General features: G+C 43.9%; 1 protein-coding gene across 7 annotated transcripts; it reads right to left on the bottom strand.

Moving 5' to 3' along the window:
* Nucleotides 1-999: 999 nt before the first annotated feature.
* Nucleotides 1,000-20,137, bottom strand: LOC126921853 (monocarboxylate transporter 12-B). 7 transcript variants are annotated; one of them, XM_050733813.1, is made up of 13 exons: nt 11,854-17,074; nt 10,895-11,151; nt 9,249-9,381; nt 8,043-8,247; nt 7,568-7,708; nt 6,676-6,864; nt 5,876-6,119; nt 5,283-5,481; nt 4,710-4,886; nt 4,309-4,531; nt 3,822-4,061; nt 3,608-3,733; nt 1,000-3,200 (listed from the first exon to the last, which is right to left on the bottom strand). In XM_050733813.1, exons 3-13 carry the CDS (start codon nt 9,366-9,368, stop codon nt 3,046-3,048), a joined length of 2,019 nt encoding a protein of 672 aa, XP_050589770.1. In that variant the 5' UTR covers nt 9,369-9,381; nt 10,895-11,151; nt 11,854-17,074; the 3' UTR covers nt 1,000-3,045. The 7 variants fall into 7 exon arrangements, 6 of the variants coding, with proteins under 6 accessions (XP_050589770.1, XP_050589766.1, XP_050589764.1 ...); XM_050733809.1 differs by lacking the exons at nt 10,895-11,151; nt 11,854-17,074 and adding an exon at nt 19,449-20,134; XM_050733807.1 differs by lacking the exons at nt 10,895-11,151; nt 11,854-17,074 and adding an exon at nt 19,665-20,134.
* Nucleotides 20,138-20,301: the final 164 nt, after the last annotated feature.

The raw sequence follows: 20,301 nt of genomic DNA, 5'->3' as shown, positions 1-20,301 counted from the left end.
ACACGTTCCTCCTCTCCTCATCGCGCGACCTTCTTCTTTGAACTTATACCTCGACAGAAGCTTTGACCACGACTGCTGCGACACGGTGACCAAATTTCTAGACGAGAATCATGAAGTTCGCTTTGGAAAAAAATCTGGAACGAACGAATGGAAGCTCGGGGAGTAATTTAATGGCCGATAGGAATTATCGGAGAAACGACGAAGATGAGATTTTCAATTTGGCCGATTCGTTAGAAGATTAGGAAATTCTCTGGTTGGTTTGGCCAGCGAGAATTATCTGTTTCTCCGACAGATAGTTTGGGCGCGTTGTTTCGTATCACTGCCGCTTCGTTATGGATTCTAACACGCACTGATGAGGATAATATCGATCTCGTGCACGCGAAACTCTGCTCTGCCTTATAACGTGATAGTACTTCGCCGTGTTCCAGGTACATACGTATCTGCTAAAAAATATTTTTTAGAAACGAAGAAAATACAGGGCAGAAGAGAAAAAAGAGATCGAAGATTAAAAAATACCATTAAGGAAAGAGTCCTGTTCTCCGAGGATCTTTAACGCTTCTCGTATACGACGAAAAAGGTTACCTGTCCCCTTGAAACAGTTCATCGTCTTTTGGTCTGGATCGTAAAACCGAAGAACTCACGGAGAAGGCAACGTCGTCGAGAATCCTCGCTCTTGTTAAAACGAGAAGAAAGAGAGAATTCCAAGTTGCGTTAACGAATGGCTTCGCAAAACATATGGATCGAGCGCAATAAAGGTAACATGAAAAGTGATAAATTTTATCCCGGATTCGCAGCTCGTAATTGGCAATAAAGAACAGGAAAACCACGCATACGATCAAATACGACAAACGTACGTATTTCAACGATCGTACGTATACACGCTGATAAATAATTTATAACATTTACGAGCGATGTTGCGTCGTACGTTGGAGACAGTAGGAGTGGCAGAACAGAAGGAACGTACAAGGCAGGGCGGGCGAACCGCATGGAAAATTCAAGTTTCAGGCGTTCCTCGTCTTTTATCTCTTTTCTTTTCATAGTCTTGATATTTAATTACACATTTACATATTTGTGTAACAATATCGTTTCGCTGTCAATCAGCAAGTATGCGACGCGTATCACGCGGCGATCATCCTCGTGACACGCGATCAAGTATATGTCTGAAAACGAGTTCGTATAATTTATTTCCAGAGACTCGATTACCTATCGAAACAAACGTTACGCCGTCTAATGGAATATCGCGTTTGGCACGTGTCGCTCTTTAACGCGACATGTCGAAGCTCGTGTAGAAAACGGTTTGTCGAAGAGAGAGGGTAGTTCAGAAAGTTGGGAAAATATCGCGATGGGAAAATACATGTTTTTTTTCTTCTCGGATATTTTCTTTTCTGATTGTTTCGTACCGTAGGTTGTATCGCGTGTTCGATTCGGATCACTGGCATCACGCGCGTCGTACGCACTCTGAACAATATCGACTTTTCGTTCGTACTTCGTAGATTGGAAACGGGGTGTGTATCGTAACAGGTAAGATGGTCTTCAGTTTAAAAGCGGATTATGCATTTTTCCACCGTGTTTCGAAATGCTAGCTGCGACTGAATTTTTTCACACGTTTCTTATCTGCTGCGATACACTTGGTACAATATTTTTGTACCTTTTTCCACGAACGTTATTTTTTGCGGCGCTGTTAAATAAATTCTTAAGTAATGAAATGATCAATCCTCCGCGGAACGATGCAACGCTACATCGTCACGAAGCACATCGAATAATTCTAAGGAAACAAAAACAAAAAAAGAAACACAAAGGAAAATGCTAGAGTAGATAATTAATTAGGAACAATAGGAACGGATTTCATTTTTGAGCAAATCCTTAAACACCTAGTGGTGGGCCGAACATCCGGAACCACGCTGCCGGATGTCGGTTTAGTGATTAATTAACTCTATAAATAGCATTGCACCAGAACGGATGCACGATCTATCTAGATTACGTGTACTCGTTTATGCAAGTACATACGCCTTCGCGTGTAATAGTGTGTTGCTTATTCATTATAGAAACGCGTTTTATAAGATATTCGCGGAAGTGGAAGGCGTGATCGATCGATTTAACGAGAATATTCACTTCGCCTTCGCGCGCCAATCTTCCTAGAGATACAAACGTTCCATGCGCATTCCTCTCGAAACGATGCAAGATGTACAATAGATAAAGCAGCGTAATTATTCCCGTCTGCAGCATCGCAATAAGGAAATAGGTGTATACGATCGTATTTACGATAGCGCGCTATAAATAAGATTTTTGACAGTATAGAATCGTATAGAAGCGAAGCTGGATCAAATAGAACGTACATAGGAGCAAAGCAGTAATCTGTTCTTCCGGAGGCGTGTGTTGATATACAAACGTTTCCCTTACATTCTAAAATCCTTGCAATCCCTGTAAATTAACAGGAGATCGGCGAATTATCAATTATAAAGCATCCCAATGAATAACGTGGGAACCTTCGAGTAAGATCTCTTTATGAAAACGCAAGGCACGTAACAACGAACACATATCTTCCGTCATCGAACGATCTAGAAAAATATCTCACGACTCCCAACCATCCGTTGTAAGATACGAGAAGGCACATCGGTGATTAGAAACAGCGTAAAAGCTGACAGCGAGTTCGCTACTCGGAATACGAAAAGAACACTCCGACGTTTCATGGGAATGCAAAGCTCGACCTTAGATTTGGACAGAATCTTTATACTCTGGACGGTATTCCTCTCGGCATGGAATCGTCTGCTGCACTCGCCTGAACGTCTCGATAGACCGTTTTAGTTGCAAAGATCGACCGAGTTCGAAGCTGGAACACGAACGAGCCCCTTTGCCACGTGTTCTCATAGCTGCGATGATCATGCTGGTCCTGCTGCCACCACACGGATTAATTATCGATTCGAGCAGTCGTGTTATAAATTATTTACGCGTTAGTATGTACAAACACACACGGTGGCCGACAACGAGAATACGTGATAGACTTCAGTCTTCGGCGTTCTGTCTTGCGCTCGACGTCGACCAGCACTAGGATGGATCGTCGCTGCATTTGTCGCCGTTCTTTTTAGTCTCCCACACGTTGACTCTCTTCAAGGGGTAACAGATCACAGCCGATAGAAAGATCAAGCTACCAGACAGGTAAAACGAGGCGTCGTAGCTTCCGGTTGCATCCATAAAGATACCTAAACAAATGGAACAATACGTCTTTTTATTGTATGATACTAATTAACACGTTAAAACATACGAAATTGTTTACACTTGTAAAAATAGATTAGACGACTTTCAAGCGTTTACTTATCCATCGTCGTCTTATCTTATCTGTATTCTCAATTTATGAAAGTATCTCGTGAAATTTATTCCGCGATCTCTATCTTGTCTCGAGATCGATGCTAATTAATTACATGATCGAAACGGCGTTAGTTACCGATGACTTTTGATTCAACATTCAAATGTATCACGATCGATCACTCTATCGTAAAGTGTAATAATATGGAATGTTCGTGATTTATATCGCTGTTGCACAACAACGTTCCGATATATTGTCGCGTAACATCCCCTCTGGGCATGAGAATCGATATTTTCTAATCACCTGCTAGAGGCGCGCCTACGGCAGCTGCCACGCCTTGAAACAAAAGAAGCAATCCGAAAGCGTTGGTCAGTTTCTCTAGTCCCAGGAGATCTACGACCAGGATCGATCGCAGCGAGGCGAAGACAGCTGCAACGACAGAAATTTTAACTCGACATCTACAGATTTGAAACACCGGAAACGATATCTTCAAGCTTAGTAACCACGATATACTTACATATGCTGAGGCCAAAACCGGCAGCGTAAAAGAACTGGTAGCCCTTGCTGAGGGATAATCCAGAGAAAATGGTGAAAAGGCCAGCGGCGCTGATGAATATATTGTTGACGACCAACGCGTTAACTCCTGGCAAGCTGCTAGCCAATCCACACACGACACGGCCAATGGTGTTGCCGATACCGATCACAGAGACAAGAAACATAGCTGTCGAGGCCTCGATGCCTGCCAATTGGGCTCGATCTGCAGAACAGAATCGACCACGCTGGGTTTCTTTCATCTTTTTGGCGCACAGTCGATTTTTAAAATGGGACACTCGGTCGGATAAAATCGAACCGATGTCCTTCGAATTTTCTTCTCTCTTCTTTGGCGAATTCAACATTTTCGAAATGCCGCGAAGATAACGGGGGGAAATGGGATATTTTTGTCGGCAGCTTTCGAAGCTTTTAAAGATGAGAAAGAAACGATTTGATGAAACGTGATACGATACCTGGGACGTACATAAAAGGTGTATAGAAGCCCATCATCGTAAGTCCACCGGATATAGCCAGGATCAAGAAAGATGGACTCTTGAGAAGACTCAAATCGAGCATTGTCGTCAAGATTCGACGTACGCTCTCTGGACAGATGTAACAGCTTCCACTCTCCTCTTCGGCGACGTCCGTCGCAGTAGGCAAACGCGTGACAGACATGTGATAGCCAACGGACGATTGCTGCGCAAATGGTGGTTAAAAAATGTATGAATGGTTCGAGAGTAGTCGTGTCTATACGAAAAAATCGATCATTTACTGCTACAATTTGGAGACATCGTAAACTCGCGTAATTCGTAAAAAAATTTACTGTTTTCAAGCCAACTCGAAGCATTCAACGGTATTTCGTAGCGTTCTTTACCTGCGATTTGTAATGCGGCAGTCTGTTCAGGGAACCGCCGTAAAAGATATCGTCCCTGTAGAACGGTCTCTGCGGATCCTTGCTGAATGGGTTTCGCCTGTTGCCCATCTTCAGCGATTTCTGGCTGCAGTCCGAGTCCGCGCGCAGTCGTCTGCCGCTGATCGTATGCCTGCGAATCTGCCAACAATTTCCTCTACTCACTTAACCAGGACGTACTGTTATCGCGGCTAAATGAATTCTGCTGGCACAGGAACTGCCATAAAAATGCCATAAAAGTTCAGTAGTGTCCGCAAACTACATGTATCGCTACGAATATCCTAGCATAACCAATTGTTGATCTTTCTACAATTTGCGTCTTTTTCTACGAATCGTAAGACATCGTTCATCTTTTGGAATTCTCGCGCAGCTTATGCAAGGCGGTAGCTTGGCTCTGCATCACGATAAATAATTATTTATTTGCCTCTATTTACTCGGCCCCCAGATAATCGATAACAACGTAGAACGTTAGAAACGTTCGCGCATTTTGACCTCTTTAAAAGTTAGAATAACGCGAGATGAGTGTTTTACGCTCACCGTGGGCACTTTGCCATTCAGTCTCTCCACATCTCCACCGAGGAGATTGTTCTCCTCTTCGACCATCTTCTCGTCCATGTTCACGTCCAACTCTGGATAGATCGGCACGGACAGCCGCTTCTCCGAGCTACTCAGCTTCCTTTCCAGAGTTCGCAGCTCCGCGTGAATCTTATGAAGAGAATGCAACGACTTGGAGGCGCTGCAATAAGAAGTTTGTCAAATCAGCACCCACTGTCTGAATCTCAGTCCATTTCCTCTTTCTTCTTCGTAGCTTAACGTTTCTTCTATCTTTACGAGTTTGTCGACTTAAGACTTGTTCATCGTGTTGGTTCGACCGCGTTTAACTGCTACTTTTGTTCTAACCGTAGCGTGCAACTCGCAGCACGTTTTACGCCTTAAATAAGAGACTGTAATCTCTACGAACGAAACTTGTACGAAGTTGGCAATTTCTGTTTCTCCGAGTATTCCCTTCGAATCTATCGCAATTCTTACTTCGAGTGAAAATTTCAAAATACATAGATAAAGAAATTTTTCTAGCTTTAAGATCGTAGTACTTTTGAAAAGTTGAAAATAAATGGACATTTAATCATTACTTTACTATGTTGGGGTTGCTTCCAAGCAGCTCAGCAGCCGTTGGGTAATCGGTATTGTTATTGGTTCCAAAGAAACCGCTTCTCTCTGGTTGCATACAATGCAACGACGCCGTAGACACTCCCCTTGCCATCAAGCTGCTTTTTACCTCTAAACCCGCGTTCTCCGGGCTGGATTTCACCTTAATCCGCGTTGACTTCAATGGACGGAACATGGCACCGAAAATGGCACAATTTAACAGCATTCCTATGACATTTCAAGCAATGTTGTAGAAATGTTCTAACGTGGAATACTTGTTTGTTATATATCTATATATAATTTTTTTTTTAATCAGTTGACTACGTCGTTGACCACGTATACAAGTCATTGCTTGATTTTAACTACGCACCCCGTAAGGGATTTTTGTTTGCTCAGTTAACGGGTTAATATCGCGGAATAGGAACTTTCGATCAGTCCTGGATTGAAACTGGTGTTTCAACTTCTAATATAAAAAATAAAGAAACGTTAAAACGAGTGGAAAACTTCATCGATAACATTGGGCAAGCGTAAGTGTTTGAACAACGCTCTGTGGAAATACAAGGCTAAAGTTTCCACTGTTTGCTCGAAAAGAGAGTGTCGAATGACAAAACAATGGGACGCTTGTCAAACATGCCACAAAACGATAACATCGATAATATCTTATTGACAAATCACCGAATCGATGATATCGTTGTTAAAGAATCTTAGAAAAATTCTCCGCTATTCAATCGAAGACTGGTGTTACGATATCAAAGGTGGATCAACCGGATGTTTTATCGATTACCTGCTTGGAAGAGCAAGGCGCCCCTCCAACCGAATTGCTTCACCAGTATGTCTGAGATAGGCGCGAGCATGAAAGCGCCGATTCCGGATCCGCAGACCGCGATCCCGGTAGCCAGCGCTCGCCATCTTTCAAAATAAAATCCGGTAGTTATGACAGCCGGCACGTAAATCAGGCCTGCCCCGATACCTCCTAACAATGCAAGACACAAATACCACGTGAAACGGGAGAAATAGAAACGATGAATCACGGAATGGAATTTTTTTATTTAAATCGTCGCTGCTCTACTTGGGACTCGCGTTTCGACAATCGCGCGACAGCGATTTTTTTTCTCTTTCCTTTTACTTCAAAAGGTTCCGCTTCTTTGGATATGAAAATTAACGTTAGTCGAGTGCATCGTTTTATCGTACGAAAGGAATTTTAACGAATTCTCCAGTTGCGATAATTTCAGTATCAAAGTTAACGTTAGTTTTGAGTGCACCCGTTCCTCCCCGTTCCCTGTCTTTTTATTCAAGAAATTTCGATCGCGAGAACACGACGAATGGAAAGTGACGTCGTTCGCGTGCCTCGAAAGGGCAACGTTCTTTGCATGCAAAATGGAACACCAGGATAAAAGGGAAACTTTTCTGTCCAGGCGGTAGAAACTTGGTCCGGAACAAGCGTGTACAGGGTGGTATGTCCGAAAGAACGTACCCGAATGTTTGTGCAGTTTCCAAGGTGTTACGTAGGTGTTACCAAAGGCAAAAGTGCGTCGAAGAATATGCAAATGCCTCGAAATCGTGCAAATTTGTCCAACAATTGAAATTTGGACAACATTCGCAGCTTCCAAGAGCCAAAACGTAATATTTAAGTACACTGTTGGACGCTCTACCCTGTACATAGGATAAGAACTTACCGAGCACACCGTAAGAGATATAGAGGAACTCGATAGAAGTGCTGAAGTACGACAGGACAAAGGCGCTGCAACTTATCACGCTTCCAAGGATCGCTACCAGACGAAAACCGTACCTGTTGGCCAATGCTGACACGAATGGGCCTGCGAATAAAAGCGAACAAGCGATCCAAAATTAATTTATCGTTAAAATCAACGATGCTGCGCGTTGAAAAGGGAAATGTCGTATTACAACGCATTGTAATCGGAATTTTGCTATCAAGTTATACGACGTATGGAAAAAGCTAATTATACTTGGAGCTATTACGTTGACAGCTAATTAAGAAGATGCTTTAAAAATAAATGAGATAAGTCACGGAATAAAGCATAAAGAATCAAGAAGAAAAATTAATTCGACGTTCGATACAAAATGTATTTTTCAATTATCGCGCGGCCTATCGGATGATTTATATTTATACGCTCTTTTTTTGTCACTGACCAGCCATAAGATAAAATCCAGACTGCAACGAACCAACCAGCGCCACTCTCGCCTTCGACACTGCGAAAGCTTCGGAAATATCGTTGAGAAAGACACCGAAGCTAAAAATGATGCCATCCACGAAGAGGTTGCACATGAAGGAGGCTGCGACGATCATCCAACCCCATCCACCATCCGGTGGCACCACCATCTCCACCTCGATGCTCTGTCAACACCAACGACAAAAAGTTTCCACGTTCATGAAAATGTATTTCTACCAGAAGTTTCGTGGTTTCCTTGAAACTTTCCTTCGATTACCATACTAATAGGCAAGCAAAGACGAGCTAAAACACGATGCAGGATCGGTTTCCCGTTTCTTGCGGCTCGATTTTCGTTAGGTCGTCGTTTCAAGTTTCCAAGGTACTTTCACGGGCCAACAAAGAACATCTGGCAATTTGTAAAAACAAGAAGGAGGTTCGGAAGTTGAAGGCAGGAAAGATCGTGTGGCTCGGTGGACGGCCAGCGACGAACGTTTCAACACCGTCATTCGTGGAAATTCACAAGGTGCTCGAGATCAAGGCTAAAGAACGTCTTAAACCGTCCAAGCCGGCGACTTTCGCGTTTTGCTAGACCGCGCGTGACCCAAAACTCTGACGTGTTATCGAACCGACGACCGCGACCGCGACCGCGCCATGTGACGCTGATACCGATTCACTTTAACAGAGAACTCGATTTATGAATTACTACGGCCAGTATTTTTAGTCTCGTGCAACGATATCGCCGACGATTGTTGCTAATCTCTTTACAGAGCATCGGAGCAGCTCCGCGTTTCGCAAGTTTCGCCACTGTTCCAGCATCGTTGGAACTTTTCTCTCGCGCACGCTGTACCGAAGCTGACCGCCCTTCTCGGGAAAACGAATACGTAAATCGTAGAATAACGTTGGCAAATTTTAAATATCATATTACGCGTAGCTTGCCTTTCAGAGCTCGTATCTTCTTCAAGCTTCTTCCCTGTTAGCTTTCTTACAGTGGAGAATTTATGAAAATAACCGGGCGTCACGCTAGTCATTGAAATCGTTCGAAAGAAATGTCAACGATTGGCCACGTGTGGTCCACGTCGGGACTATGATCATCGAGGTGTCGTATTCTGCGATTAACAGCGGTAACGTCGCTCGTCCCGAACGAACCGACCCCTGTCGTTTCATTTGCACGGTCCGTACGACTCACCTCGTTATTGTTATCTTGAACGTCTTCCAGCTGCAGTTCCTCGTTCCTGCAATTGCCTCCATTCTGCTGCGCTACCTTGTTGACTTGTTCATCCACTTTATTCTCCAATGACGCCATCATCGTACACGGTTGACTGGAACAGAGGATGAACCGTTGCAAAGAGCGTGATAGATCGTGAAAATAAAAAGAAAGAGATGAATCGAAACGAAGGCGAACGCGACGAAGATAAGGTCGAAAAGCAAACGACTACGTTCGTACGTTTTGTAATTTGTATATCATTATGTATCAGCGTGTAACTTAATTAAGTATTTGTTCGCATCGTGCTCGATCCGCGCTGCGACTCGTCGTGCATGCTGCTACATAACGTAAATACGCGCGCATTATCATACCTATAAATTATCCACGTGCACGCGGAGCCGCGAGACGGGAGAGGAATCGACGACGAGACTTTCCTTCTTTCCGCGACCTTTCTCTCCTTTACGACGAACCAACCCTCTCTAACGAAGGGTCGTAATATCGAAGATGTCAATGGGATATAACGAGCACAAAGTCATAAAGCGCACATTCTAACAGGCGAACGTTGAGATCGACGAGATGGATCGCGAAAGAAATGGAAAAAGCGTTTAGACACGGATTGGCTTCACTCGCGGACAACTGGAATCTTCAACTGGAAGTGTGCTACTGTTCAGCAGTCTGTGTGAATCATAGATGTTATAGCCAGTTTTATGTAGCGTACGATATGTCGTAAACGTGGCGATGGTAGCCAAGAGTGGCCGGTATCAGGAAGAAAGTGGCGTCTCGATAAACATCCGACGAGTGGGCAGAATTACGGACGGATATCGTCGAAGGAAACAAGGCTCGTGCGGTTCCAGACTTCTGTCTTTCATTGTTTCATCAGCAGCCATGTTTCGTAACGTTGGTCGAGTTTGATACGATTACGACTAGTACGAGGTAGGTCAAGGGCGATGCGACTCGATAATGTTAACTTACCAACACGGAACGAGCACAAGCAATTATCGAAAAAAGAATCGTCATTTACGTTCGTTCAACCAGCCACGGGACACTACACGAAATCGAAAGGAAGAGCTCGGTTGAAACGTGACGCCGAGCAAAAACAACGCGAATCGCGCTAATTCTGATTTACTGGAACGAAGACACGCGTACTTCGACCATTGACCGTGATGTCCAACGTGCAACGAAGAACTCGATTAAGGACGAAGTTTCTGCTGAGAAAATTTCTCACAGCTGATACGGCCACATACACGAAGTACAATCCCACGGGCAAAAGAGCAATCAGCTCGTTAAATTGCCACACGAACAATCGGCCATGCCGATCCCAAACGGGTTGATAGTTCGTGTCACGTGCCGATTGTTCGGTATGTTCGGCCGGCCTTGACCTTTCTCAATGTTCTTGACCGACCTTCAGCCGAGAATGAACTTCAACGTTGGAAGCATGTGCTTCGTTAGAGTAACCTCGAGCTTTTTAATCGTTGCCGATGAAAATCTATATATCACGATTGCATAAATAATAATATTCTTGAAATTAATTTTAATAAGATTTTGGAAAAACGGATCGACATAAATGTTTCATAAAAAAATAGAAGCTTTACGAAGATAAAAGTAATAAATGAAATGTCATTACATACCGTGGATCTAGGATTTAACCATGAAAAAATATAACTTTTCACACAAGGCTGAAGTATTTGAAAGGAGTCGATTAACTTGGAACGTTCCTACACAGGCTGTGAAGTTGACCAAGAAATGGTCCACCTAGAGACTGCCTGTTGTTCGCGAAACACCGAAGGATAGTCTGTCGTCGATGGTTCGACGTAGGACCATGGACAATTGATCGGCCGAGAACACCCCGCTGCTCTAATAAACGGGCGTGTTTGTATGCCGTATTCTGTGAATGATAAGATACGGCCTATGTTAGCCAATTTCGCGTCGTTTGCATATCAAACAAAGCGCATCTCTGAAAACATGGCAAATCGTTTTAATCTGTGTTTACTATGTACTCTGTTACAACGCTCACAAATCTTTCAGAGCATCGTGATATCGTTGATGGAAGAACGAAAGGAAATAAATTCCGATATTTCGGACGAATAATATTTCTCTTGGAATTACTTCGTTCGCTACTGCTTTCTAAATTACAACGCGGTTATCTTCGCGTGATTGTCGGCTTCCTAAACGCACGAAAGTCGAGCTATCATGGAAAAAGTTACGCATCACAGAATCACCGAGGCAATAATCGTAACGAATTAATATCGCAGTCCACTTTCGAGTCGAAATTACCGCGGGAAATCGCCGGATAAGCTTATCAAAATTTTGATAAACGCAAGATTGCCTCTCGTATTAGCGTATTTGACTAAAAGATCTAAGCGACGATTATTCGATACTTTGGATTATCTCTCGATTCGATCGATCTTGTTTGCCAGCTCGTCGATAGGATTGCAATCATCGTTAATTGGGATAACAATACGATGGTAATAAACGTACACACACGTATAGGAGCAAAGACTCGATCGAATCCAAAATAAAAAATAAAAAAATTTCCAAATAAAAAAATCCAAAATAAAAATATTTCTCGTACGAGCGTCGACATTACTTCGATCGGAAAATCCCCGAAAACGGTTTGGATCAACGTCCCCTGAGTGTCCCTGTCGCCCGTTATTCCTTCTGGTCGTCGTTGGACACAAGGTCGTAGCAGATATAAATACGAATAACCACGGATAATCTGCTACGATCTAGCCCAGAAGACAGAAGGAAAGAAAACGAAGAAGAGGACGCAGCAGAGATTTCGACACTGGCTGGTTAACGCCAAATGAAACGGTCCAGGGTCCCGTTGGTCCACGTGTAACAACGACGTTCTCTGACGAAGCCGTATCGTTGCACGGTTTGACGAGTATTGTGCAAATAGGATTGTGTAAACTCAGCCTGCTGATAAGGGGAGAGCTTATTTTTAGTAAGTCGCGGCTAACTCTCTCTCTACAGCTTCCTACGAACGTTTAAATCACCCGAACGCGCCAGATATCGCAACGTTGTCCAACGGTCGTCGAAATTTTGTTAGAAAGGCAACGAAATCGTAGCCAAATCGAACGCTTATCGACTCTCGGTCCTGCAACAACTGGGGTGTGCTCAGGGTTTCGAACGGTTAGGCTGCCATTGAAACGGTGATAATTGATGCTCTAATTAATTGATAACTACGAGCTAGAATGGCACTCGTTGTAGGGTTAATTACCTACTACGAAGAAATTAAGAATAGGCATTTTCTGTCGATGATAACCACGTTCTCAGAACGTATTACGAAAATTCAAATAGCCAACGTCGGAGAGCAACTTTTTGCGCTATGATACCTGGAATTTGCAACGTCTGAGCTGTACAGGCTGATCGAGACACGTAATCGACATACTCCAACGATTACAGTCTAATCGATAGCTGTGGACCAGAGAAACATTCGAAGTTATGTTAAGTATCTACTGCGGCGAGCAAACTGGGAACATGAACATTCTCATTTGGAGACCGTGTTATAGAAATTAAAGCGAACAAAGTGGAGATCAGTTTTCTTATTTACACAACGTGCAGAGCTGTTGCTTGCTAGTCGTAGATGCTTTTATCGTCCTTAAGGTCGAGTTGCACAAAATTTGAATTTAACGAGCACCTGTAAGCTGCGACAAGACTATTTAACTTTCTAAACAGCTAATATTACAATTTACACAGTATCTGAGGGTAAATTTACTTTGTTGCTTGCTTACGTTACACCAGTTTCAGCGGACACTCTAAACACAGTTGAGATACGCCGATAAGATTCTGCGGATAATCAGAGGATCGTTTGAGAGATTCAACTTCCGAATCTTGAGACTCGGCAACGATATCGATTTACTTTTAATAATAACAAAATTGTAAATCCAAACACATAGGAAAAGTGCCGACATCTGGAAAAACGATCATCGCCGTCTGCGTTTCAACACTCTGCTACGTATAAACTACGCGGCTGGAAATATTTATCCCTGGGGAAGTTAACCAAGGATGAGAATTTATAAATGCGAGGGACCGCAATTTCGAAAGCTCCGAGGGACCGGAGAAGAAACATCCAGTTTCTTCTTTTGTAGTGAAAAAGTCTTCCAGTAGCGTCTCCAACATCGAGAAAATAGCCGGATACACGGAAGCAGGCAACGGTATATCGAAGCGACACCGGCGAAGATATTTTCTCGAAATAATCCCCCGGTTGCATGGCGCGTGCTCTGAGAATAGAGGCAGGCTCGCCTAATAATAGCGATATAAAAAGAAGGCCCATTGGAGCAGTTGTGTCGGGAGAGCGAGACGCGGAAAAGGAAATCGAAAGGATACCGATCGGCGAGCAATCGATGCTTCAAAAACAAGAAGAAGCAATTATCGATGGAAAGCGGATAGATAGCCATTATCGTGTTGCACTGGACACAATGCACTGGCCCGTTTATTCGAGAATTCGTTGCTGGCTCGATATCAAACGCATCGGATTCTGTCTTTTTCTTTTCTCCGCGTTGTTCATTCTTCGCCGTCGTAGACAACGTACGCCACGGCGAAACGAAGCGAATACCTACGACAAGCTGGTGAATCGTCTGGCCGAATCCTCTTTCATCGCTTTGTTCCATAAACAAATTGCCTTATCGCGCGCAGTAATTGTCAGTTTTCTAAATTTTGATTTCCATCTGTTTAAAGCAAAGAGCGAAACGAAGAGCGGGATCCCTTGAAAGATGTAATTTAAAAATCATAAACGACGTTACTAGCCACGATTGTTTCAGACAGTCTGACCGATTGTAAAAGTTCCGTTAGGGTAGTTATATTTCTTGGAATGCGTCTATTCTGGCGCGAAACTTTTCCAATCAGCGTTTGAAAAGTTTTGTTGCTTTCACTGGCCTCTTGCTCGAGATATAGATAAAATATATATATAGTCGAAGAATTCGATCGTTTTATTATTCGAAACTGTCCGAAATACGATTACCCTTCTGCCAACTTGCAAAATAATTTTTCAAGAGTATCTAGTTGGCGTTAGAAATTCTTTTATTTGGAATTTTGACCACGAAACCATCGACCGCGATACAAATAAACGTGGTTCCCGTCAGGAAATGCAAATATTCCAGGAGGAACCGAAGAAATAATCTATTTATTCGTTGCAAACGAATAAGATCTAACGAAGTAGATTTGACGATAGCTGCGACTGTATTCAACGCGTCTTCCTGGAAACGCCGCGGAAACACACTATTCGTTTTGATGGCGGGAAAGAAGCCCTCGTTAGGGGCTCGTTCAATTCTATTTAAGCGGCATATTGTGCCTAATTGGAAAATTGTCAGGTTTTCAATTGAATTTTCATGCAACGTTCGCTTTAATTATCGCCGACCGGTAACAGGATGCTCTTTTTAACGAAGACGCGGTCGATCGAGCAACAACTCGTAGAATCCAAGTTGCGAATGCCGTTATCGTTCTCGTACAGAATTCGTTTCGATATCGAACACCGCGGTATTACATCATTTCGTTGCCTCGTACTTTTCAATATACTTTTCCGTTATTATTGTCTCGAGAAAACTTTTATTCGACTCTCTGATGTCGAGGAATCGTCGATAGCCGAGCAAAGAGGAAACTCTTTTGCTGCCTTATCTCGTGCAACTTCGACACTTGGAATAATAGTCGAATGGAAAATTATATGCGCGGTGCGAGTCGATATCGTGTATAAATATTGAAACAAACCGCAGTATGTACTTCGGGGTATACACCGGAATGGAGGACGTCCGCGCATCGCTTTCTGACCCGATAAATCAAACGACGATCGTACCAATATTTGCATGTTTCCGTGTAATCATCGGTGATATAAAAGTTAATGCATTATCGTAACGAATAAATCTGAACGTGCATTGTCAAGACGTTTTTATCTGCGGCTAGGAATTTCGTAAATACTCGACAATACTAAATTATCTGTGTTTCTGGAGTATCGACATGGAAAATAAAACGAGCTCTGTGTTCACGGACATCGTATCTCTAAGAAACTTTCGACTTTACATCTTCGATAGGCCGTAAAACTCTGATATCTGAAATTCAACCGATCGGTAAATTATCTATTTTTCTAGAGTATCGAAGGATCGAACGAACGATCGCCACTTGTTCAAGATTTCCGTGTTTACGAAACTTTTTAATTTCCCGTCTATCGAGATCGATCGCCGATTAGATAAATCGACGAGATGTTAACGCAATAACCGATAACTAATCGACAAAACATTTTCTCGTGTTACAGGTATTTTAAACTGCGTGAAAGTGTCGTTTATCTCGAGCACACGACTCGTTCAAAATGTAAAGTTGATTATCGTACAAGTAAATCTGTTCCTATCTCGTTTAGATAATGTAATTAGCGCGATTACTATTTGTTTTTCTCCGCGTCGTGATTGTTCTAAGGAAATCGATATCAAAGGTGCCGTGTAATTTGGTACTCGTTGCAATCGGCGCGATATCGGTGCTTTGATATTCGACTTATCCGAATTTTTCGCTGGTCCAATCGAAAAGCGTACCGCGTAAACAATAACAATAAAACAGCTACCGGAGTAGCTGGCAGAGATTCGTTTCGATGATTCGTCGGTGTTTTTAAAAATCAAGATCGAAATTCTATCTCGAGAAATTAAAAAAAAAACGGAAGCCAGTTGTCAGACGATTTTTCGAAGCTCCGTTGATTCAACGAAGGGAAATCTTCGAATTTGTACGAGGCAAAGTGGCGAGCTTCGCTTGGAAGCCAATGTAGATCAAAAGTTCGATGAAAAACTGGCGAAAGAAGAAGTCTTTTGAACACTAGCACTACGAATCCCTTATTTAGTTCCGCTGCGGGCCTCGTTGCCCCTCTCGAGAAATTGATTAGGGCGAAACTCGTGGGCCAGCTCCCATTAACTCGGACCGTCAACGTGAATGACTCGACCGCTGAAAAGGCACCGGTGATACAATGAACGATTCTACACGTAGTATGTACCTACGAATCGTGTGGCCGAGTAAGCGATCTTCTTCTCGAGGCCACGTGCTGAGGCCAAAGTTCAACGGGACTTATCTTTCAGATTCTTCGCACACGTTTATTTACCAACATTATTCGCGATACAACGCTGAATCGACGATGGACTGTGTTTCAGGAATAGACCTAAAACGGGCTAATAAACCCGACATTCCTTTTGCAGGCCACTCGACCCACCCTACGCGTCTTTGTCTCTCCGCGTTTCTCGCTATGCATTTTTCTCTCTCATCATGAAAAGCTTACCCAGGTCAGGGAAAAGACAGAAACGTAGAATCGTGTTTGCTTACCATTAAGCATTAACACGTGATTAACAGGCGCTTCTCTCCTATAGTTTTACATGTCTTACCGAACGAGCCGAAGCGGAAATCGAATAGAACGACGATCGATGAAATATTCGAGACATTTGTGAAACAGAAAAAACACCGGCCACTAAATAATAATAAAGCGATCGTCGATGATCATAGGCTTGTTTGCGCGACACCGCAATGATTTCATTCTGCTCGTTGTAATTGCTGGTTATTCGCGAACGAGGACGCGAAAGATAATTATTATACGGGTTTTTCAACGCGATCGTGGAAAGAAAAAGACTGATCGAGGAACAACGATCCGATTGACTTTTTTTTCGTAGGAGAAATAAAAATGGTGTTTTTATACATGCACTGAGGGGCACGTATCTGTTTCCGAGTTGGGAAGCGGATCGAAAGATAAGCCGGAAAGGGAATGGAAAAAGAAATTAACGCAGGCGATTTTCATACGCGAGACAAGGTCGATTCGTTGAACGGCTCTCATTACGGATTCGGAATTAATATTCCGATCTGGTCGGTTGAGCAGCGCGCATGCGCCTGTTACGCGCACACGATTCTTACCGTATGGAAATTTCGGAAACGACGCTATTTCGTCTGACCGAACGTCATCGGTATCGAAGATAAGTTATGTTTTCATTATCGAACGGGACAGAAAAAAGCAAACGTCTTGGTTCAGTCTCCCGTCGATAGCTACAGTCTCGTAGACTCGATCGACGATAAGCGAGAAAATGTATGCACACACGCGTGAAACGAGATACGCGTGTCGGAAAAGAGAGAAGAACGTAGAAGGATGCGTGTCCAACTTATCGTTCCATCTTTCGTGATTAATAATTTCGTAATAACAATAAGGAACACGTAAAACAAGCTTACGTGTGTGCACGACCACGTGCAAAGGGACGCTGCGGAGCGCGCATGCGCGAACCTCGAGGCGGGAAGTGCGCCTAAGCGTCGATGGAATACAAAACACAACAGAACACCTATACATAGACGCGACTGCGCGCGTGTACTCCTACATGTGCACTACACACGCGTTTACACTATCGTAAACTCAAAGAAACAGAAGACATGAATGAGAAGTTTTTCGTATGCCCGTAAGTTTTTATCGTACACACGCGCACACATGTACACGATTACTACGTACACCGTGACGAGAGATACATCTGGTTAAACCTGAAACGGTTAAGGCCGGTTGATTACCTTTCCTCGTCAAGCCACTGTCACCGACTGCCGAAATTCCAGGGAGCGGGTGCGAAGGAAAGAGGCCAGAGAGGAACGCGCGCGTGTTCGTAGCCGCGTCGTACGCGTGTACTAAGACGGTACGCGCGATGTGCCCGAGAGTAAGCGCGATCTGTGTATCCCGTCGGGTATGCACGGCTTCCATCGGTCACCGATAACAACCGAATGCCAGATTGGTCCGTTTCGAGCTCACAGGATCGTCTCGTTGGACACATGCTCCGACTCACACCGCCAGATGATCTGCTGCCGGAACGAAGCGTGACGTAACGAGCGTAGAAAGTTACGATTATATTAAATACGAAGGTTTCTTCGAAGTTTGCCAGTAATCGAATCGCCGTTTTCATCGATCTTCGTCTTCTTTCCGTTTGTCCGCGAATCGAGCTTCTTCTACGGAGATTCGAGGTTATCTCGATCGAGATGACGGAACCTGACTCGCAAAGAGTAAAGCGAAATTCTCACGACCGTTGATCGATCGCCGATCAATCGTAATCGATCGTTAACTACGATATGCGTGCACGCGTTAAATCTTAAGTCGAAACTGACGATCGACGTTCGTTCGATGCGAGACGAATCGAGACGGCTACGATTCGCGCTCCGTTCGATCGACAATCGAAATCGAAACACGCCACCCTCTTGGTTACGAGATCGAACGGCTGCACTTAGAAGCGCTAACGAGCCGCGGTTAAAACGGTCGATACGCGGCGCCGCGAGTTCCGTTGATCGTCGATAAGGACCCCGGAGGCGACTGTCCGATAACCCGAATCAGCGGAGATTGTGTGACCACCGAACCATTCGGCAACCCGTTTCGACGTTTCCAACCACGAGACGCGGTGATAGTGAATTCGATGACGTAATTAATGGCGAAAAGGTTTATTATGGAAGTGGCTAGGCGCACGCGTCCTTGCCTCCCGTTCGTTTCGCGGTAATACTCGTATATTAACGAAATGCATAGAACATTATGTTTGCATATCGGAAAAAATGTTGGTTAAACGTATTTCAAGTACGGCCCGCTTTTTATATTCGATTAGTTTATCGTAATACCAATTGCCTTTTAGTGGTCGCTTTTGTTCAGTTGCGTCGTTATCAGTTGTAATTTGACAATTCCATAATTCAAACGCCGATAAAAATTCGGAAAAATTTTACACAGCGACGATGCGTTGTCCGGTATCTGTGAACAATTTAAAAGCAGCCATTTGCCAACGAAATCTGCCCGTCCTATAGAAAAACACGATACTTTTCTATAATACCGATGCGCTTGTGCAGTTTGAGTATAACCAACGTGATCCATGACTCGTCAATTGATAAATCGGATGATTAAAACTGGTTCGTGTACAAGTTTCGCTAGTTCCCGCGTGAAAAAGGGCGGCGTGCAGTGCCGATGCACGACTACACGTGCCACGAATACGCAGTATCGCGTCGTGTGGCGCGAACTCGCATGGCGCAGAAATACACACCAGCTCTCTTTTTGCTTGATCGTGCGTTCGACAGGTCTAAGAATACGTATATTTAGTTCTCTGGACTGTACGCGGAGATAAATCGTCGTTTTCGATCTTCTTTAAAAGCGTCGCGAACGCGATCTTAATTACCGTGTACGTGAACAGCTCGCGAGATAATTTTCTTTTACAGGAATTTATTTACGTTGCTCGTTGCATTCTTCTTGTTATCGAGCATTAGAGTTATTCCTACGAATCGACCGCGATTCATCCTCGTTCCTTCCCACGATGTATGTGCATATATATATATATATATATATTCACCACCGAGATAAACTTCACAGAAACGAACGGCAATCCACGTGTACCGAACCCCGTGAATGCCGCGTATATCATCGAGCATGTACCGAAATGCACTCACGTATGCGTCATGATTGTCGTCAACGAAGCACGAACTTCGGATGTCACACTCGCGCAAGTCGTATCCTGGTGCCGACTGCTTCGCTCGAAGAAGAAGTGAGAACAGACCGAGGGGACGAGTGCCATAAAAATCGACAGTGATGTTGAAGTTCGAGACCGTATGCGAGAAAGATAGAAGATAGAGCGAGAATAGAGAAAGAGAAAGAGAGATAGAAAGAGAGAGAGAGAGAGAGAGAGAGAAAGGGAGAAAGGAAAGAAGAAGGAAAAGAGACGAAGGAGAAGAACGGGAAAGAGGCGAAAGGCACGCGGTGAACTGGTGGAAAAAGTACGAGGAAGTCGCGATAAACGACGACGAGCCACTTGCAATTCTCGCGCGACAGAACGGAGGCGGTGTTTCGCCAAACCTCCGCTCGTTTCCTTGCGTTTCGCCCCTCCTGTTGCACGGTGGCGCTTAAACGAAAGTGTAAGTTTACTTAAGGTAGGTCGCGCCAAGAATATACGCCTATTGCACGACGAACTCTCGTACCGTTCCTTCGGGACGGAGGGAGGGAGGGAGATAGAAAAGAGATCACTCCAAAGTGATGACGTTCTACGATTCACCGGAGCATTTGCATGCTCCTCTTCTTTTTTATATATGT

This window comes from Bombus affinis, chromosome 11, assembly GCF_024516045.1.
Source record: "Bombus affinis isolate iyBomAffi1 chromosome 11, iyBomAffi1.2, whole genome shotgun sequence".
Taxonomy (NCBI): domain Eukaryota; kingdom Metazoa; phylum Arthropoda; class Insecta; order Hymenoptera; family Apidae; genus Bombus; species Bombus affinis.
The sequence above is the reverse complement of the archived record's forward strand: the minus strand, read 5'-3'. Positions and strand labels throughout refer to the sequence as shown.

Excerpts from the sequence above, each read along its gene's own strand:
- LOC126921853 (XM_050733807.1), bottom strand. The coding sequence starts at position 19,789 with ATGGCACTCGTCCCCTCGGTCTGTTCTCACTTCTTCTTCGAGCGAAGC. Across the intron at positions 8,248-9,248 it reads TTCAAGATAACAATAACGAG|AGCATCGAGGTGGAGATGGT; the intron begins GTGAGTCGTACG and ends TGGTGTTGACAG. Across the intron at positions 6,120-6,675 it reads CGCCTTGCTCTTCCAAGCAG|GAATGCTGTTAAATTGTGCC; the intron begins GTAATCGATAAA and ends GAAATGTCATAG.